Source organism: Felis catus, chromosome A2 (assembly GCF_018350175.1).
Source record: "Felis catus isolate Fca126 chromosome A2, F.catus_Fca126_mat1.0, whole genome shotgun sequence".
Lineage (NCBI taxonomy): Eukaryota > Metazoa > Chordata > Mammalia > Carnivora > Felidae > Felis > Felis catus.
The window spans coordinates 18,418,609-18,440,663 of NC_058369.1; the positions used below are offsets into that span (position 1 = coordinate 18,418,609).

The 22,055-nt window shown below is 44.5% G+C and overlaps 1 protein-coding gene across 4 annotated transcripts in view; it reads right to left on the bottom strand.

Annotated features, from left to right (window-relative positions):
- The window catches only part of USP4 (ubiquitin specific peptidase 4), a 48,751-nt gene that overhangs the window by 8,136 nt on the left and 18,560 nt on the right, over positions 1 to 22,055 (bottom strand). For 2 of the 4 annotated variants that reach the window (XM_003982221.6, XR_002150977.3), the window contains exons 7-15: positions 19,648 to 19,788; positions 18,702 to 18,819; positions 14,704 to 14,877; positions 10,990 to 11,148; positions 9,896 to 10,120; positions 9,079 to 9,162; positions 8,069 to 8,163; positions 5,622 to 5,813; positions 4,673 to 4,761 (exon numbers count right to left, since the gene is read on the bottom strand). In XM_003982221.6, the coding sequence (XP_003982270.1) occupies positions 4,673 to 4,761; positions 5,622 to 5,813; positions 8,069 to 8,163; positions 9,079 to 9,162; positions 9,896 to 10,120; positions 10,990 to 11,148; positions 14,704 to 14,877; positions 18,702 to 18,819; positions 19,648 to 19,788 (1,277 nt within the window). Of the gene's footprint in view, positions 1 to 4,672; positions 4,762 to 5,621; positions 5,814 to 6,422; positions 6,520 to 8,068; positions 8,164 to 9,078; positions 9,163 to 9,895; positions 10,121 to 10,989; positions 11,149 to 14,703; positions 14,878 to 18,701; positions 18,820 to 19,647; positions 19,789 to 22,055 lie in introns of those variants that run through there. The other 2 variants (XM_019821522.3, XM_003982222.6) reach the window with 2 other exon arrangements.

Here is a 22,055-nt window from a genome sequence, read left to right on the forward strand (position 1 = left end):
ACAAGGTACCAAAATTCCTGTGTGACCCTCACAAGCTGGTTAAGACAGGCAAAGTGGGCACTGCTAATCTGTGATGAGGAAGCATAGGCCTAGGAAGACTCAGTGACACTCCCAAAGGTACACAATGTGGTCAGCAAGCCCACCTGTCCTAAATTTGGGCCCCTCAACACGTGAGTACTTTACTGGGTTTCGACCCACATCCTCTGACTCTTTCAACTTCATCACTTGACCCACAGAGAGAAAAGGGAAAAAATGAGAAGCCAAGAAGACAGTTTGGTTGAGAAACACAATTTAAAAGACAATTAAGGGGCACCTGGGTGGCTCAGTTGGTTAAGCGCCCAACTTTGACTCAGGTCATGATTTCAGTTTGTGAGTTTGAGCCCCGCATCAGGCTGTCTGCCCGTCAGCAAAGAGCCCGCTTTGGATCCTCTGTCCCCCTCTTTCTCTACCTCTCCCCCACTCTCACACACCCACACACACTCTCAAAATAAAAGTCAATTAAAAAATATTATGATCACAAATATTAAGCAAAAGTCTTCAGTTCCTCTACAAGAAACAGGCTGACTGTCCCTTCAACAAGTAGTCAGAGATTGAATGTCTCTCAGGTACAGGTGCCATGCTGGTGGGTCCCAGTGAACACAGCAGACAGGATCCTGCCCACTTTTTTTTTTTTTTTCTCTTTATTCATCGGAGATTGCTGAGCTTCAATAATTTTTTTTAAGTTTTTTTTTTTTTTTTTTTTTTTTTTAGTAATATTTACACCTAATGTGGGGCTTGAACTCAGACTCCAAGATCAAGAGTTGCATGCTCTTTACTGAGCCAGCCAGGTGCCTCTCAAGAGTTTTAATAGGCATTCTACAGACATACGCTGATGAGTAAATTTCCCAGGCATTTCCAGAGAACTGGTATATGGGACTGCAATAAAAAGATCCATAAACATATTCATTGTAGGGGCGCCTGGGTGGCTCGGTCGGTTGGGCGTCTGACTTCGGCTCAGGTCACGATCTCGCGGTCCGTGAGTTCGAGCCCCGCGTCGGGCTCTGTGCTGACAGCTCAGAGCCTGGAGCCTGTTTCAGATTCTGTCCCTCCCCCACTTACGCTCTGTCTGTCTCTCTCTCTCTCAAAAATAAATAAACATTAAAAATAAGAAAATAACGGGGCGCCTGGGTGGCTCAGTCGGCTGAGCATCCGACTTCGGCTCAGGTCATGATCTCACAGTTCGTGAGTTCAAGCCCTGCGTCAGGTTCTGTGCTGACAGCTCGGAGCCTGGAGCCTGTTTCGGATTCTGTGTCTCCCTCTCTCTCTGCCCCTCCCCCGCTCATGCTCTGTCTCTCTTTCTGTCAAAAATAAATAAAAATTAAAAAAAAAAAATAAGAAAATAACATAACATAAAATATGAAGTTTACATACTGGGGAAATAGTAGACATGGACACTCTGAGGAAAACAGGATGTTGTACATAAAAATCCTCTTTTTCTTAGACAGTCTGCCGTGGGAGTGTTCATAAGGAAAGACAAGTCAGGCCCAAGACAACGCAGCAGTTTCCACTCAGGCCACAAGAACAACACAGCCATGGATGAGGGCGGGCCACGCACCCCTACTGGCACCCTTCCGAAACAGCCAGCTGGCACAAGACCACAAGCCCAGCCCTCATGGACTTTCCTTTTCCAATCAGCCCACTTGGCTCCTGAGGCACTGGCACTGCCCCTTTTACACCTAGGTGAACCTGCCCCGCTCCCAGACCAGCAGGTGAGACCCTACCCTACCTGCTACCTGTCTGACAGGGACACAGAAAAGCCTGCGTCCACCCCACTCAGTAAACAAACAGAGCCCTAAAACTGTAAGAACTCCATCCCTGGTTGTACCACTGGCTATCAGCTCCTTGGAAAATCTCAGGAAACTTATGCTAATGCAGTCAGAATTAAATACAGTGAGTGTATATAACAGGATGAGAATAGAAAACAGAGTTCACTGAAAGCAACTGCCCAAGATCAGGAGAATCAGGAGACAGCCACCATAGGCCTGACAAGAAGCCATGGCAGTAAAAACATTAGAAGTATTTCACAACATTAAATAGGGTTTGAAGTCTATTTGCCAAGACTCAGTTAAAGGAGTCAAAAGAAGGCAGTAATTCTCCCTGAACAGGAGACTGACAAATGCAATATCTAAAAAGCTAGGCTAAATATAACAACAGCAAATACTGACATGGTGTTATTATTAATCGTGCATCTATTATGTGCCAGGTACTTTAACCCACATTACCTAATAAATTGTAACCTTGGGGCACCTGGATGGCTCAGCTGGTCAAGTGTCCAACTCCTGATTTGGCTCAGGTCATGATCTCACAGTTGTGAAATGAAGCCCCACATCAGGCTCTATGCTGGGCAGGGAGCCTGCTTGAAATTCTCTCTCTCCCTCTGCCAATCCCCACTCTTCAAAAAAAACAAAAAACAAACAAACAAAAAAACACCAAAAAACCTGTAACCTCAAATCTGTGAAGCAGACGTCATCATCCCATTCTGCAGATGCGTGAACCAAGGTTCAGAGGAAGGAGGTGACTTGTCCCCCCACACTTTGAGCTAGAAATCACAGTGCTTTAACTGCCAGAGCACCAAAAACCTATGGGTCTCCCAGGGTCTGCTCGAGACTGTCATGACCACCCTGACATCTCTGCTTGCGGGACCTGGACACAAAACACCCTCTTGTTCATCCCTAGTGGAAGAACATGATATTCTGGGCAAGAATCAGAATACTCAACATCACTCATCATCAGGGAAATACAAATCAAAACCACAATGAGATACCACCTCACACCTGTCAGAATGGCTAACATTAACAACTCAGGCAACAACAGATGTTGGCAAGGATGCGGAGAAAGAGGATCTCTTTTGCACTGCTGGTGGGAATGCAAACTGGTGCAGCTACTCTGGAAAACAGTATGGAGGTTCCTCAAAAAATTAAAACTAGAACTACTCTACGACCCAGCAATTGCACTACTAGGCATTTATCCAAGGGGTACAAGTGTGCTGTTTCGAAAGGACACATGCACCCCCATGTTTATAGCAGCACTATCAACAACAGCCAAAGTATGGAAAGAGTCCAAATGTCCATCGATGGATGAATGGATAAAGAAGATGTGGTATGTATATACAACGGAGTATTACTCGGCAATCAAAAAGAATGAAATCTTGCCATTTGCAACTACGTGGATGGAACTGGAGGGTATTATGCTAAGTGAAATTAGTCACAGAAAGACAAAAATCATATGACTTCACTCATATGAGGACTTTAAGAGACAAAACAGATGAACATAAGGGAAGGGAAACAAAAATAAAAACAGGGAGGGGGTCATATTCTCTTAAATATGGAGAACAAACAGAGGGTTACTGGAGGGGTTGTGGGAGGGGGGATGGGCTAAATGAGAAAGGGGAATTAAGGAATCTACTCCTGAAATCATTGTTGCACTGTATGCTAACTAATTTGGATGTAAATTTAAAAATTAAGTTAATAAAAAAAAATGGCAAAAAAAAAAAGAGTATGACTAGAATAAACAGTAAACCTAAAATACTCACAATGTGCAGTATCTGGTGAGGACAGAGTCTTGTGAGCATTATTTTTAATGTCAAGTCTCACTTTTGAAGACTGTGCACATCTTGGAGAAATCTGGGCATTTGGATTTGTAATTGAAAATTTATGGCACTAATTTGGAGAACATTTGCGGTTATATAGTGATAAACCCACTAAGTCGCCTAGGCCCCCAAAAGGGTAACCACCACAATGCAGTTCAGACACAGCTCCTCAGTCAGGGATAAGCTTGTGAGCACTTGGACATGAGAGAATGGCGAGGGCTCTGGGTTTCCTGCAATGAGCCTTATCCTACTGCTTTGTAGACTGTGGCTCTCTTTGCTGCCACAGATGGAGCTCTCTAGAGTCAGCTATTACCTGTAGCTTCCTGGGCAGAAAGAAACACTCAAGAGAGGGGCGCCTGGGTGGCGCAGTCGGTTAAGCGTCCGACTTCAGCTCAGGTCACGATCTCGCGGTCCGTGAGTTCGAGCCCCGTGTCAGGCTCTGGGCTGATGGCTCAGAGCCTGGAGCCTGTTTCCCATTCTGTCTCCCTCTCTCTCTGCCCCTCCCCCGTTCATGCTCTGTCTCTCTCTGTCCCAAAAATAAATAAACGTTAAAAAAAAAAAAAAAATTAAAAAAAAAAAAAAAAAGAAAAGAAACACTCAAGAGAAACTCTCTGCCCTCTGATTGGCTGGCCAGGACTCCTGTCCTCCCCAGAGGCAGTGCCACATCAGAGTGGTGGGCAAGAGCCAACCTAATAGCTCTGCAGACAGAAGCCAAGTCATGGAGGCAGTCAAGTGCCGGATAAGCACCCACTGCAATCCCAACACACCTCATGATCCTGGGCAAGTCACCGAGTCCTGTCAGTCTCACTCTGCCTGAGGTGAAACACAGCCTACATGTCTAAGAAGATTCCATGAGGCGCTGAAGTTGGACAACATGCGCTGGCAGCACGGAGTGGTGCATCGGGGCTCCCAGATCTGCTCTCTAGCCAGAGCCCCCACCCAGCCTTAGAGCCTCCCTCTCCCGTGTGTACAACACCTTTGGAAGAAGAGGGAGGTCAGGAGGGATTTGGTCAGTCACAGCCCCACAGCGTGGCGAGCGCTCACCTTCACAGCTGCCCCTGGAGCCATTGCAGGCCCCCGGCTCCAAGGGCGAGCTGCCAGACTCATCAGGCAAAGGCTGTTTTATATAGCGGCTTGAAAAAAAGGAAAAAAAGAACGATGTGTTAGCTATAACATTTACCTGTTTTTCTCCACTATTCAGCTAGAAGTAGTTCACAACTGATATACTCCCACCTATTCACAAAGCAATTCAGGTAAATAAAGGGGCTTTAAAAGCATGTGATTGTCAACACTTTAGATATTGAGGGGAACCTAAAAGATAAGATGTCTAAGTACCAAGTCGCCGAAGACTCCGAGTCTTCCATGAATGCTTGTTTCAAATCTTCTATGAATGTCACATGGCATCACCATTAGAAAAATATTTCCCAGGAACATTAATTACCAGCTTCAGAATGATCGTGAAGCTACTTCAGAAATTGTATTCTGACACAAACTGCCCTCAAAACACTAGACTGCCTGCACCCAGTGACTGACAAATGTGACAGACATGATTCTAGGAACCCCAGAGAAGGCTTAGGTGACAGTATCATGATGCTTAAGATGTGCCAGATGGGGGGCACCTGGGTGGCTCAGTGGGTTGAGTGCCTGACTTCAGCTCAGGTCATGATCTCAAGGTTCATGAGTGCAAGCCCACGTTGGGCTCTGTGCTAATAGCTCAGAGCCTGGAGCCTGCTTCCGATTCTGTCTCTCTCTCTCCGCCCCTCCCCCACTTGTGTGTATGCACGCATGCGCTCTCTCTCAAAAATACATAAGCTGTAAAAAAAAAGGAAACAACAACCCAAAAAACAATGTAAGATCCCTTAAAAAAAAAAAAAAAAAAAAAAGATGTGCCAGGTGCCCCTTCCCAACAGCACCTGTCCTTGTGGGGAGTCACCACTACGACCAGGCCCGTCTTGATTTTAAATAACAAGCAAAATGCATTTCTGTCACCAACCTGATACGCTCACAAACAGCCTGGTACAAAGACTCAAGGGTTAGCTTGTGCTTGGGAACAGAAACCAGCAGTGGCTGTCCATACAGCACTGCCCCGGAAGAAGTGCTCGACGGCCTGGACTTCCTTTCCCTGAAGTAGACTGGAAGTGTGACACACTCAGAGCCATCAGCGGAGGTGCTGCAGACCTCGTACCTGTGTCAATCACACAAGAGGGCACCTTCAGCAGCAGGCCATCATGAGCAACGGAGATCTGAGCTGCAGCTACATGGTGGCCAGGACTGTGGTTACTGGGACAAATCATACTTTAGCATAAAAGGTGGATAAGCCATTTCCAAGAAGATTCTGGAAGCTGGGTCAGGAATCCCAAGGATCACTATCAGCAAAATGTGAATCTATGCAACCCAGGACTCGGGGATAATGTGATTCTCCTTCCCCCAACCATGGCCTCAACTCTGTGGTCCTTTGAATGGGACTCAACACAGATGACAGCTGTCATCGGGACCATCACTGCAGACATAAAGGCGCAGGAAGGGGGAGGCCTGGCCACCAAGTTCATCTTCTGTCACCAAGGAGCTCAACTTTTGAAGTGCTATAAAATCAAATATTGTACAAGAATGTATACCTAGAATATTACGCAAAGATGCTTTCTTTCAAATGAGGAAGCAAATTTATAAAACTAATTGTTTGCTATCTTTGTTCAAAAACATTGAAGTAAAAGAACCATATTTAATTTTTTAAAAATTAGAGATAACCAAAGAAAATGCTAAATATAAATCAATGATTTTGAAAAATGTGTCTTACTTAGTGAATACATGGGATTGAGGAGATTTATAGATGTTTTATCCTGGAACAGATGTTACCAAAATTGCTGGCAACCGACTGTAGTCTTTCCCTCTTCCTATAGGGGGAGACACAAACTTACTGATTCAATTTTTGAAAACTATAAACACAAACATACACACACACACACACACACACACAACCCTCCCCAGATACCTGGCAAATAGTCCTAAATGACATATGTGCGAGAGGAGTTCTAAGAAAAACTCACAAAAATGTCTAAGGTGTGCTCTAGGTAAGGGCCCTGTGGTCCAGCATTAGTGTCAAGAATGAGGTCTTGGAGTGAGGCTGGCCCAGTCTGTCACTGTCACCTTCTGGCCACTATAACGGGGCCAAGTGCTCCCTTCTGAGTCTGCTTACTCAGTGAACAAGTCTACCTTCTAGTGTGGCGGTGAGAATTCAAGGACTCAGCGGCAGAGTGCGCCACACACTCAAGTAATATTAGTGCCACCAGTGTGTTTTCATAATTACCAATTAATCTTTAAAACAATCTGCTTCCTGATGGTTGGCACTCAAGCCCTCTGCAAATTCCTTTGTTGGTGGTGGTTTGCTAAGCTTCCCACAGGGCAATGCCCCAGTTCCTCTGAGCTTGGGTGTGTACAAACACTAGTTTCTAGAATTGAGGGGAGATGTTTGCTGTTAAGGACTTGGGGTCAGAAATGGACAGCCTTAGCCTGACGCTGAGCTGACTTTGTCAAGTAAGCAAAGATGGCTGAGTGGGGAGGCAGCCTGTGCAAGTGAACAGAACTAGGATCTTGGGTGTGGTCAAGAACTACTTCTTTTAGAGTGATCTGGAAGTCACAGGCCCAAAAACTTAAAGGGAAGGAAATGATTCCTTCGTGTACTGCAATCCTCAACCAAAACAAAAACCAAAACAAATCCTGAAAACCTTTCTCAGCAGAGGCAAGTTTCCAAGCAAGAGGGAATGAGGAAGAAACAGCACGGGTGTGGTCCACATTCAAGCTTCCCTGAGCAAGTAAGTGACTGTCAGGGAGTGCAGACAAGCTCATATTCTACTCCACCCCACCGGGGAGAGGGACACACACAAAATTACAGGGAGCAGCCTTCAAGTAAGAGGACCTGGGAGGGGCTAAAGAGATCACTGGAGCTGGCATTGTACCGTCCCCACATGGATGAGAAAACAGTCTCAGAGCTTACAGAATGTCAGAGCAGAAAAACGTTGTTTCTGTCAACCCTCCTGTCACTCTGAGATCGCGCCTGCCCAAGGAACCACGGCCTACATCACATCCCTTCCCTCATCTTCCTGCGGCCCCTTGTACAGCTGTGACTCTTCCTGAGAAAGGCATTTCTGACATCAGGACCATCTATAGGACTACTAAATAGGCCCTCTTAATAGGTAGCAACTGGTGACAAGAGACTATGTCCATGCTAAAGAGAGTTATCTGGAATATCTAGCTCTGAAGTGCCATGAAGTGCTTAGCATTGATGGCTGTCAGAATTCCCTGAACCCCCATCCCCTGGCACAAGGAGTCAGGGCAAATCCACATGAGCACGGACTACCAGATCTTCTGCTTTGGAGACACCTACAAGGCAAAGCCTCTAGAATGTTTCCTTTGAGCCTGCAGCAGAAACCACTGAGTACTCACACAAAAATGTCATCCCGAGGCATGATGTGGTTTAAACCTTCATCCATTTGGAAAATTTTGTGGAACCGGTGATTATATACATCTGTGACCACCATCTAAGAATCAACAGTAACAGAAAGATTACAGGATGGATAAGGGCCTCTACATAAAACCCCAGAAGCAAATGAAAACAATGTGCTGCTGGAGTGTTACCTCCAGAGAGACCATCACTCAACCAGCCCCAGAGTTTAGGGGCCAATGCCCAAGGGAGAAGAACAGCATGACTGCCACCAGCAGAAAACCTGCTGGTTAACATTTGTCCTGAGGGTTACGATGGGATTTGACCTCAAGTGGCAGGAATGGTGGGGAGTGAGTGTTGATCAGAGACTGGTGGTCATCCAGACGTCTCTGGGGTGTCTGCCAGGGCCAGAAGTCTCCAAACCATCCTCAGCACATAGCTGAACATACCAAACCCCAACTATGCAACTGCCTAAAACCAGCAGGGCTACGAGGGAAGTGGGGCTGAGCAAGAGCAGTGACCAGGGCTGGGACAAAGGTACTTGGAGCATACAGGAGGATGGGGAGGGGATTTTCACTTTCCCCACCACCACACAGGGCCAGGCTCGGCAGAAAGCCCAGAATGGGCAGCTGCTTCTAAATAAAGATTTCTATTAAGAACATCACAAAGTCACTCCAGACTCACGGAGTTTAGCGTAGGAAAGAAATTGCAGCTTCTCATACTACAGAAGAGGTCATGTAGGCAAGGGCAGCAAAGCTGAGAGCAGAGCCCTACTCCTGGCCCTCTGACCGTGGCTAGTGTGACCTCACTGGAGGAAGGACAGTGTTCCCGTGGCTGAAGGGAGTCTCAGCCACAGTGTGCACAGTGAGCGAGGGACAGGAGGCCAGAGGCATCCAGATATAATCACATTTGTGCTGGCCAATAAAAACTACCCCCTAAAAATGGCTACAAGTTTGAAAATACACTCCAAAGGACTATGAAGTAGTGAGTGCCACCGACCACCCTGCCTTACGTTTTCTGCAGCAATGCCAGACAGCCTGGAGAGAGCCTCGCACAGGTCAGACACAGCCCCCATCAGCGGCACAACCACGCGGTACTGCAAAAAGATAGATGGGAGGGGTGACAAAGGCGCTCAGCAAAGGGTGGGAGATGAGCTGGGAGGAGCAGGCAACACAGGTCACCTGAGATGACCTCCCAGAAACAGTGTACATGAGGTCAGGGCCCACATGAGTCATCAGAAGAGCCAACAGGCAAGTCTTCTGCCTCAGCACTTGCCTCTCTATTCAGGAGGCAGCCCAGGGGCCCACCCATCTCTTTCCCTCCTAAATACTACTTTGTTTCATTCCTAAAGTTTGCTTCCTTTAAGGAATTGTTAAAAACTATACAGACTGCCATGTCTCGTCATCTTTAAGAGGTGAAGAAACCAGAGCCAGAAGACTAAGCAGTATAGTCACTCAGTGAGCCATCAGCGGGGTGGGACGCGAAGACCCGCTCGTCACTCCATTCACACAGCCTTCTGTTCTAGCCAGGCTCTCTTGGCTGACTGGCCAAGAAGACCCTGCTGCTGCTTCCCACCGTTCTGATACAAGGACCACTTAGCAGATCATTCGTACTACCTTAGCTGCATGAATGAAGTATGGGGGAAAAGTGACAGAGAAGCCCAGAGCACCTTCACCATCTTCTCTGAATGATACAGGATTACAGAGGTCTGATGGAGGCTAGGGGGACACACTCAGGCAAGTGCCACAGGGATTCAGAAGCAGTCGGTGGGAGAAGCCCTGCTCTGGGTCCCACGGTGAGGGGCGCTGTGAGGGTGCAGATTCTCTCACCTGAGTAGGTCTGCAGCAAGGGTCAGCAGGAACCAGGAAGACCTCCATAACTCTATCTTTCTTCAGGGGCAGTGGGAGAGTTAGATAGCAAAATGGGTCAAAGGTCACAGAAACCTTAGCACATTCTGGGCAAACCAAAGTAGATTTGAAGAGGCCATGGAATGTGTCCACAATCACAGAGTCATTCCTCAACCTGTGATTCTCCCAGGCTTCCTTTGCCACCACCTAGAAGGAGAAAGATAAAGAAGACATTCTCAACACACCTGAGTCATTTATCCCATCATCCAGAATGATCTACAGCAGAATCTGAGATGGACCATGAGGCAGTCTCTATAGCAAAGAACTTGGTCCAGGCCAGCCAGGGTGTGGACTGCTCTTGGTGTACCATACAGCCACATGCCAGCTTTATGCCCAATCCCACATTTAACAGTCTTCACTTAGGATCGATGGACACACCAGTATCTGTGTATCCTCTGATAGGAGATAGACAACCCTGAGAACACCGTGGGTAAATGGACCTGACCAGAGCAAGGACTGCCTCCTATAAGGTTTTCAATGAGCCAAAGTCCCTTCAGTGAGGTTTTAATTCATACTACAGTTCAGCTAACTCATGGTTTTTCCTTCAAGATATAAATGCTACTTTAAAGTTTTCGTATAATGAATCCCAATGTGATAGGGTAACTTAAATACTAAATTCCCTTTTCATAGATCAGAAAATCGAGGCAAAAAGTCAGTGCCCTAATAATGTTAGTAACAAACTATTTTAATGATCATGTATGCATTTTAATGACGGCCCATACTACAGACACTTTACAGAATGCCCTAGTCTCTGGTTCAGCAATGAAATTATACTAACAAACTGACTCTCAATTAAAGAAGCCCAAGCCAGAGAATTAGGAGTAACTAGGGGTAGTCTCTTCCTGACCTGGAGCACATTACTCTACCACAACCTGTGTCCACATCATCAATAGCAAGAGGCAACCAGGGTCCTGGCGCCAATACTCAAAGACCAAAAGAATTTTCTTGCAACTTTCAGAAGGAGGCAACTTCTATGAAATACTACTGCTCAAAATCCTCAATCTTCAATATCCTACCGCATCTGGTCGCCCATTGGCATCCTTCAGCTCCAGGTAGGGCTTCTTCTTTACACGGTTCAGATCTTCATGCAATCCATCTAGAAGAAAGGCTAACAACTCCTGAGAGTCTTGTTGCTGGTAGCCAGAAAACTGAGGGGCGAAACGTCCCACTTGGGTCTACAACAAAAGCAATCACATCAGAAAGTATAAGATTTAAACCAGTGAAGTCAGATGGGAAATTTCATCAAAAATAACTCTGCAGGGGCACCTGGATGGCTCGGGTGGTTGAGCATCCAACTTCGGCTTGGGTCACCGATCTCCTGGTTCATGAGGCTAAGCCCCACATCCAGCTCCATGCTGATGTGCAGAGACAGCTTGGGATTCTCTCTCCCTCTCTCTTTGCCCCTCCCTGACTTGCATGTGTGCCCCACCCTCTTTGTTCTCAAAATAAATAAACTTGAAAAAAAAAACAAAAAACTTTGCAGGGTCACCTGGGACAGTAAGGGAGAATACCATCTGGTTGAGTGGCCCAATTAATTCATCAGGAGCCTAAAGGAGGCCAGTAGTTCTCACCAGAGAGAGAGGGCTCAGATCAAAAGCCAGGAGAACAGCAGACTTGACACCTGGGCACTATCCTAAAAGAAAAGTGAAGAGTGGCATCCTGAGCAGCCACACCTCCTAAATACTGACACGAATCCCCCTCTTACTTGCTTCTTTGGTTCAGAGTCTCCATGAGAACTTTATAAATATCTGTATCAGTCAGAGGAAGCCTCCTGTACCTAACAGCCCTCCTATCCTTAAATAAACTGTCTGCCTTGTATCGCTTTACACCCATGATCTTCAAGAGTGTGGTCCCCAACTAGCACCACCAGCATCACCTGGGAGCTTGTCAGAAATGCACATTCCTTAGGAATGAAAGCTGGTACAGCCACTCTGGAAAACAGTATGGAGGTTCCTCAAAAAATTAAAAATAGAACTACCTTACAACCCAGCAATTGCACTACTAGGTATTTATCCAAGGGATACAGGGGTGCTGTTTCGAAGGGACACATACATCCCAATGGTCATAGCAGCACGATCAACAATAGCCAAAGTATGGAAAGAGTCCAAATGTCCATCGATGGATGAATGGGTAAAGAAGACGCGGTACATAGATATATGTATATACATATATCTATATACACACATACAAACAATGGAGTATTACTTGGCAATCAAAAAGAATGAAACCTTGCCATTTGCAACTACGTGGATGGAACTGGAGGGCATTATGCTAAGTGAAATTAGAGAAAGACAAAAATCATATGACTTCACTCATATGAGGACTTTAAGAGACAAAACAGATGAACATAAGGGAAAGGAAACGAAAATAATATAAAAACAGGGAGGGGACAGAACAGAAGAGACTCATAAATATGGAGAACAAACAGAGGGTTACTGGAGGGGTTGTGGGAGGGGGGATGGGCTAAATAGGTAAGGGGCATTAAGGAATCTACTCCTGAAATCACTGCTGCACTATATGCTAACTAATTTGGATGTAAATTAAAAAAAATAAAATTAAAAAAAATAAATAAAACAAAAATAATAAAAAACTGAGGACATCAGATTCAGGACTCCTTCCATCAAAAATCTGCCAATAGTAATTTATTCTAGCAAACAACTTAAGTGTTTCCAGTGAACTTTTAAACTACCTTTTGGTAACCCGGAACTATTGTAATCTCAAAGAATAACTAAACACTGAAATTTAATTTTTGGTTCACTGGACATGAGCTCAGCAAAAGATGCTCTTTGAGTATACATAATTATACCTTATTATGTTCATTACAGACTAAAGTACCTGAACATCTGACAGTGCTAGCAAAGGAAATGAATAACCCTGAAAGTTTATTTCTTGGTCCTCTTGGTTCAAAATTCAAATTCCTAGAAATACAACTCTTTTCTATTGCATTTATTATTTTTTCTGGTAGAACCTAATAATAATTCCAATTTTGTTGATGTCAAGACCACTAATAAATATAAGAAATGAACAAACTAAATAAATCAGTTTTAACTTTTAAAAGAAAAAAAAAAAAAAAAAAAAATGCACATTCTTGGGCCCAACCCAGATCTACAGAATGAGAAACTCTCAGGATAGGTCCAGTGGTCTGTATTTTATTTATTTTTATTTATTTACTTAAGTTTATTTATTTATTTTGAGAGAGACACAGACAGTGCAAGTGGGGAGGGGGCTGGTGGGGAGGGGCGGAGAAAGAGAGAGAGAGTCCCACGCAGGCTCCACACTGCCAGCACAGAGCCTGACGTGGGGCTCAAACCGACAAAGCCATGAGCTCATGACCTGAGCCAAAACCAAGAGTCAGATGCTTAACACTTAACCAACTGAGTCACTCAGGCACCCCAGTATTCTGTATTTTAACAAGCCTTTCCAGAGGTTCCGATGAATCCTGTAGTTGGAGAACCAATGCTCTCCACCTGTGTTGCCCAATACCATAGCCACTGGGTACATGTGACTATTTAAATTAAAATTAAACACAATTAAAAAATCCAGTTTCTTGGGGCGCCTGGGTGGCGCAGTCGGTTAAGCGTCCGACTTCAGCCAGGTCACGATCTCGCGGTCCGTGAGTTCGAGCCCCGCATCAGGCTCTGGGCTGATGGCTCGGAGCCTGGAGCCTGTTTCGGATTCTGTGTCTCCCTCTCTCTCTGCCCCTCCCCCGTTCATGCTCTGTCTCTCTCTGTCCCAAAAATAAATAAAAAACGTTGAAAAAAAAAATTAGAAAAAAAAATCCAATTTCTTGTTCACACTACCCACATTTCAAGTGGCTAGTGGCTACCACAACAGACAGTGCAGAGAAAATGTCCATCATCAAGGAAACTCTATACTACCTCTAATATCCCTAAATACAATCTGTCAATTGTTTATTTATAAGAGCTTGAGCCTAATGTGTTGTCACCCGATTCCATCTCTTTATGACTTTATGGCATGTGAATAGTAATTTACATGTATTTCCCAGAGATTAATGTGACTATGGGGGTAAAAAGAATTAGTTTTCCATTTCAATAAACTAAGATTTAAATTTTCTCATTGAGCTAAGGTGCTACTTTGCTCCCCTCTTTGCATAAAAAACATGCCTATCTTTTTCTACCATGTGCTTCATGAAGGCTCCTTGAACCCTGGTGGTGCAGGCTAAGTAGGATTTCTCAGATTTAAAAATATGAAGCAAGGGCCCTCCCCTCAACAGGAAAAAACATTTAAGGTGAGGGAAGGCCCAAGATGATCCAAGAGCCCACTACAGTTCACCTGATCTCCCTTGCTGAGGGATCTAAGTGAGAACTGCCTCTCAACCACATTCCACGAATATCAACCTGACTTAGGGGGCCCAACTCACAGCGGGTATAGGTTCTCAGCTCAGAGAACCTGGGAATACCCTTCAGATAGTGCTGGAAATTAAACTGAATTTTACGGTCTGGCTTATTAGGATGTTGCCTATTTAAAGGCTGGCACCACAGAATACAGCACAAATGACTTCTGAAGTATCCCCTGCCCAGAGGTGCGGGCTGAGGTCACTTAACGTATCCGTGCGCTGAATGACTCAACAACAGGAAAGGCGGCTCTCAACGTGTGAGGCTTTTAGTCCCAGACCCCATCTTAACCCCAAAATGCAACTGGAATGCCTCATTTGAAAACTAAATCACTCTCCCCAAAATGGAAAAAAGGAAACATATACAGCAACCTACTTTGAACATGCGAGGTGCCACGTGAGCATCCCTTCCAGACCACATCTGTTTAATGAGCTCTGCATAGGCTTCTGCAATTTCCCCTTTCATTCCCAGAGGATTGTCTCTGTTGATCTCAGCCTCATACTCATCTTTGAGAAAGTAGTCAGTCAGTGGTGCGGTGTTGCTCAAGCACTGAAAGAGAACACAATCAGAGCTCACACCCCTTATGGACAACACAGAGATAAAGATAAACCAAGTTCTCAAGGGCCAATGAGGGTCAACTCCAACAAAATGAAGTTCTCAGTAGATTCTCTGCAAGGCTCACAATAGTAAGGCACAGCCTTCCAGAATCCTTGCTGGTGGCCTGCCTTGCAGCTAACCTCCCAAGGATATAGTTGGGAGCTCACTCACTGCCCAAGAACTCTCTCTGAAATAACTACCCAAGGGTAAAAGCTGTGCACCCAAGTGCCTGACACAGAATAACCTTCTATTCAATGAAGGATGATAAGTTTTACATAATAATTTTAAGATGATAATTTTTTAAATTAGAATTGATTTGGAAGGGCACCTGGGTGGCTCAGTCAGTTAAGCATCCAACTTCAGCTCAGGTCATGATCTCATGGTTCAGGAGTTTGAGCCCTGCATCAGGCTCTGTGCTAACAGCTCAGAGCCTGGAGCCTGCTCTGGGTTCTGTGTCTCCCTCTCTCTCTGCCCCTCCCCCACTCAACTCGCTTGCTCTCTCTCTCTCCCTCCCTCAAAAATAAACATTAAAAAACCCACAAGAATTGATTAGGACATTCCACTGTCTCATGGGAAGATAAAATATAAATAAGCTGAAGGCAAAATGTTTTACTAGAGCTGAAACATTACAGAGGAAAGATCAGGATAACGAGATAGTAGAAAAAACAAAAAACACTATCACTGTACATGTGTACATACTAACTATAACTCTTCAAACTCAAAAATTGAGTTTGATCAAAGGTTTTTTTCTACATCTATTGAGATGATCATAGGGCTTTCTCCTTTATGTGAGAAATTAATTTTTCAGGTGTCAAACCAACCTAGTTCTGCCGTTACAAACCCCACTTGTTCTACCACTTTCATCTATATTGTTGAATTTGATTTGCTAAAATTTCATTTACATTGTTTTTTTTTAATTTTTTTTTTTAACGTTTATTTATTTTTGAGACAGAGAGAGACAGAGCATGAACGGGGGAGGGGCAGAGAGAGAGAGGGAGACACAGAATCGGAAACAGGCTCCAGGCTCTGAGCCATCAGCCCAGAGCCCGACACGGGGCTCGAACTCAGGGACCGTGAGATCGTGACCTGAGCTGAAGTCGGACGCTTAACCGACTGCGCCACCTAGGCGCCCCTCATTTACATTATTTGTGTCTATAGTTATGAGATATGATCATCTAAAATTTTCCTTTTTTTCAAAATTCCTAGTCAGGGCGCCTGGCTGGCTTAGTGGGTGAAGCACACACCTCTTGATCTCAGGGTTGTGAGTTCGAGTCCCATGTTGGGTATAGAGACTACTTAAAAAAATCTTTAAGGGACATCTGGGTGGCTCAGTCAGTTAAATGTCTGAGTCTAGATATTGGCTCAGGTCATGATCTCTAGGTTCATGAGTTCAAGCCCCACATGGGGCTCTGTGCTGACAGTATGGAGACTGCTTGAGATTCCCTTTCTCTCTCTGCCCCTTCCCCACTCACGCACACACGTGCATTCCCTCTCTTGAAAATAAATGTTTTAAAATAAATTAAATAAATAAATAAATAAATAAATAAATAAATAAATAAAATCTTAAATTTGTCAGCTAAATTGTCTAATTTAATGGCATAAAGTTGTTCCACTATCGTCTCATCTTTTTAATGGCTATAGGATCTGTAGTGATAGTCCTTTTTCATTCCCAGCTTTAGTCATGTCTATTCTTTTATTCCTGATCAGTTTCTCTGAGCATTTCTGTCAATTTAAGTTTTTGTTTTTTTGTTTTTTCCCCAAAGAATCACATTTAGTTGTACTTTTAATCAGCTTTGTATTTCACTGATTTCTGTTCTTCTATTATTTCCCTCTTCCCACTTTCTCTGGGTTTCATTCGTTCTTTTCCTAGCATTAGGAGATAGAAACTTAAATTACAGAATTTACCCTTTCTTCTTTTTCCTGATATTTACATGTGGAGCTATAAATCTCCTCGTTGTTATCTTCATCCAATAGTCGAGGAAAATTGAGGATACAAAAGAGTTGAGAAAACCTACCCATGAAAGGCCAAATCTCAAGGTTCTTTTCTTTAGTACTCAGCTCTTCCCATCTCATCACAGTGGAGAAAAACAACTTCAAAACCCAAGAGTCACCTACTTTTTAACGTATTTTTTAATCTTTTCCTTTATACTCCAAGAAACTTCCAAGTTAGATTGTAAGTCCTGTGGGTATAAAAACCATGTCTGATTTGCTCACCACTGAGTCTCTATGTATAGTAAAGAATCTGGCCTTGTCCAAAGAGAAAGTCTGGCTTTTGCCCTTGGCTTCTGGGAAGTACTCTGTTGATCCTTGGAATGTTATCCCTGACAGGAGTATCTTTGTTTGCCTGGAGGTCTTTAGTTAGTCGTAATATAGAATCTAACACTGTGATTTAGGGTGGTGGTGGCCACACTTATACGGTCATCTTAGGGTAGGGAGCCAGCCACTCTGGAAAGACCAACAATGTGACTTGGTGGGGCAGGGGTGGGGAGGCTTGGGTCACATCCTATCAATAGTCTACCTGGGCACTCCATCAATCAATCAATCAATCAAGCCATGAAAATAAAGTACTGATAAAAATTCTGGACACCAAAGCTCAGGTGAGTTTACATATTCGACAACACCCCATGCTTAATGTTACAAGTCAATGCTAGAAGAGTTATGCATTCTGACTCAACAGACAACAACAGAAGCTCTGCACTGGGGACCCTCCAGGACTCCTTTTTTTTTTTTTTTTTAATGTTTTTATTTATTTTTGAAGGAGAGAGAGACCGAGCGTGAGCAGGGGAGGAGCAGAGAGAGAGGGAGACATAGAATTTGAAGCAGGCTCCAGGCTCCGAGCCATCGGCCCAGAGCCCGACGCGGGGCTCGAACTCCCGAACTGGGAGATCATGACCTGAGCCGAAGTCGGATGCTTAGCCGACTGAGCCACCCAGGCGCCCCAACCCTCCAGGACTCCTATTTGCTCCTTTCCATGGCTAATTTTAACTTGTATACTTTTCCTATAATAAACCCCAACTGTGAGTATAATAGTTTTAAGTGAGTCTGTGAGTCCTAGCAAATTATCGAAACTGAAGGTGGTCTTGGGGACTCCCAAACTTGCAGTTGGTGTCAGAAGTGAAAGCAGTCTTGGGAACTGTGCTCTCCTAACTTTCTAACTGGACCCTAACTCTAGCCCATGTCCACCACAGTACTGTCACATAGTATGCCCAAATAATTTTTTTTTCTCTAAGTAGGTTTTACCCAGCATGGAGCCCAAGGCAGAGCTTGAACTCATGACCCTGGGAACAAAATCTGAGCTGAGATCAAGAGTCAGACACTTAACCAACTGAGCCCCCCAGGCACCCCTGTCCCAATAAATATTTGATCAATGAACAAATGAAGTATCAAAGGGAGGATATGGGGATTCTGCACAATCAGGGGCGTGATATAAGCTATCTTTGGTGAAAAGATGGCATGAGCTGCTGGGAGTTCTCATTCTATCAGAAACCAACCAGGCAAATACTCCAATATTTTCTGACCATTCCCTAATGGTCAAAATATTTTAATGCAAAACCAAACCCAGAACTGATTAGGAAGACATTTTGGGGTCATTAACACTGATGGGGCCCTTCTGTACTAACAGGTGGGAGGTTCCCTGACAGGGGTCCTTGAAGTATTAACAAAGGGTAGGCAGGGACCCATGGGAAAGGATCCTCCCAACATTTTAGCATGCCTTTCTTAACCAAGCCACAGTCCTGTGAAGAAGCAGTGTTATTTAGATGGTAGTTCCCCTCTACCTGTAAAGCAGAGTTCATGAAGCAAGTGTTCCCCAGGTTTCCAAGTCCGCAGAGCCCAGGCTGTATGTGAGACGATGGGGACTCCTGACAATTATACGAAGCAGAGAAGGCAGATCCACTGGAAAACACAATCCACAATAGCAATAAAAGCGAGTGCTGTACACATGCCCTCAGGATGCCTTTTTGGGCTCCTCCAGGGCTTCTAGAATTCTTATCTGGAAATAACCTCATGATACAAGTTCTTTCTACTCCCCTCGCCAGCCCTCAGGCCACACCCCTTCGCCCACCCCTGCCCTTGATGTGACATAATGGCAGGTTACCACCTGCTACAGCCTTAAGGGGAGAAACGCTATCTGAGTTTTCTTAGGCTTTTGGCGAATGCTAACTGTGTATCCCTCTAGAAGGCTAACTGCCATGTGACTCCAGGAAAGAACATGTGGTTGCCAAGATCAAGGGCTCACACTTGCCACCAGCCACCAGGCCACACTAAGTCCTGACTGTGCCTGAGTATTCATGCACACTGTCTCACCTCACCCTCCTCCACTCTATCCCTGCTGTGTGGCAGGCACTCCTGAGATGCTTGCACAAAGAATCACAGCCATCCAGAGGGGGATACAGGCAGGGCTCTCCCACAGCAGAGAACCATTCCCTCACAGCTCTTTTGCCATATGGCCAACCCATGCCTTCATAGACAAAAGCAGTGACTCCCCAGGACCACCAGTGACTTAGGCTGTGGGCAAAACACCAGCTCATAGAACAAGCAATGTAAGTGAGAATGAGGAGGCACACTCTACGGCGGGTAGGAAACAGAGCAAGAAACCACATGCACCACGTCCCCATTGGGAACCCCAATCCCACTATGCTTAGTGTGGCAAGAGAGCTCTCCAGGTACAGCCTGGGAAAGGACCCAGAGGGAGGGAAGTGAAGTGAAAGGGCCTGCTCTTACCCCCTGCTGACACCGGAACTGTGCATCCCAGAGGTGTTAGTGCTATCACCATTTGCAATGGAAGAGGCAGACACTGAGGAATAGGGACTTGCTGATGATGTTGGAGAGGTAGGAAAATTTCTGCTAGGTGCAGTGCTTGATCTGGGAGAGAGAAGCAGAGACAATGCTACTGACTTTCTGCAAAAGCAAGCCCCAATGAATGCTTTAGGTCTCTTCTTAAGAAATAAATGTTCTCCACATTCAGTTATTTAAAATAAACTACAAAAGGCCTACTTTCATACTACTTCAAGATAAATTTTATTTAAGTGAGAGTCAAGAGATTAATTGGCCTTCCTGGTCTCATTCATCTGCATGGTCACCCACTGAATCTCTCGGGAGGATAAACCACAAGGTTGATCTTTAGGGCATCCTGGTTTGATTTATAAATCATAAGCTTCCCTGAACTTTAAGAGTTACCAGTGAAAGACACAGAAAAATGGCAATAAGAGATAAATATCCAAGAATACCTGACCCAAAATGAACAGCTGGCTAAAAATACATACGCAAATAAAATTTACATATGTAAATTTACAATGTAAATATATATATAAACACATATATAAACAAATATGAACAGGAAAATGGTAATTTGGTTTCACTACGCTATTCAAGGAAAATTGCTTTTGCTTCCTCAAATTTATCAAATGTGAGTAATTTCTCTGTTTCAAAGGCTGGCCTAATATGTTTCAATATTTTTCACAGCATCTTATTTTAGATTTATACCAACTTTCAGAATAATTAATTCAGGGGCTAAATGCCCCAAATATTAAATTGGTATGAGTTTTGTCAATTTTCTACTAAAATCTGTATAAGAACTTGTAGAAGAAAGTGAATCATCCTGAATCGTTTTGAGTATGTACAAATGTGATATTTCCTTCTAGGCTTGGGGTTATTTTAGAGAATCATTACAGAAAATGATTATAATATGCCCCAGCAAAGAGCCCAACCTCATGAGATCTGATCTCAACCAGGGTTCTCTGCAAGAAGAAAGTGAAAAATGGCAGCAGAGATAAGGAGTACCCACACCTACAGTGCAGACATTAGGAAACTATCGAGGGGCCTAAAGGGGAATCAGGAACTGAGTTCTGCTCCACACTGAGGTCACAGTGAGGGAGAGGGAAAGAGAACTCCCCAGCCTCTCATCTTCCCATTGAGAAATGTACCTTCTCTAATGCTGAAGAGCATTTGCTTCACAGAGCCCCATCCTCATGCTCATGCTGCCAAGAAGTCCAAGAACTCAGGTAGCTCATTAAATGAGAACGGTCAGGGCCAAGGACACACTCTTCCACCAGACAGGTAACTTTAGCACATATCTGAAGCCTGTCCAATGTGATGCAGGTATTCCCAGCCTACTATGTAGGGAGGAAAGTCACTACCCACGGTTGGTCTAATATGGCATACTGTTATCTCAGTTCTGTTGACAGGTACTACAGGATGGTGAAATTCAAAATCTGATGTGCAGAACCTAAAGGCATATAGTGTCACACTTCCCTTTTTAGTAACTATTCACTGGTAACTTATGCTATTTCTTTGAACTCAAAAGGGCAAAAATCCACAGAAGCCATAACTAAGACCTGTCAATTCCTTAAACAGAACATTTCTCCTTAAAATGAAAGAAAACAAAAAAAAATTTGACATTTAAAATGTTCTAGAAAATGCTGTATTTTCAGAATAAATTCAGTTGGAAAAAAAAATCTAATGATGAATATGTAAGATTTCTTTTTTTTTAATTTTTATTTACTTTTGAGAGAGAAGGAGAGACAGAGCGTGAGCAGGGGAGGGGCAGAGAGAGAGGGAAACACCGAATCCAAAGCAGGCTCCAAGCTCTGAGCTTTCAGCACAGAGCCCTATGCAGGGCTCCAACTCACAAACCGTGCTCGAACTCACAAAACTCAGATCATGACCTGAGCCGAAGTGAGGCGAAGTCAGAAGCTCAGTCGACTGAGCCACCCAGACGCCCCAGATTTCTTTTTATATGCTTGAAAATTTACACATGACAAAGTTGTTCTTAAACTCTACCCTTGACAGACAAAAGCAAGACCTCTGAAGAGTGACTATCTGGGAACTGCCTGGGCACTTGTCACTTGTCATTAGGCAGCTTTAGAGCACAACCTGGGGCACTGAAGGCTGGCAAATAGGGAACTGGTGGGAAACACCTGACTCTCAAGCGTACATATTAGGTGAAGCAAGACCCCACTGGGTCCCATGCCACAAACACTCTGAAAACAGAGACTACAGCTCCAAATAAGGATCCCTCTGCTCCTTTCAAAGATGCTGGCCAAGCCTCTGGTCTCCCAGTACCTTTCTGTTGAGATAGTTCCTGCTCCTAGGCACATCCAGTCCTTACCAATCATGACTAGAACCTGCTC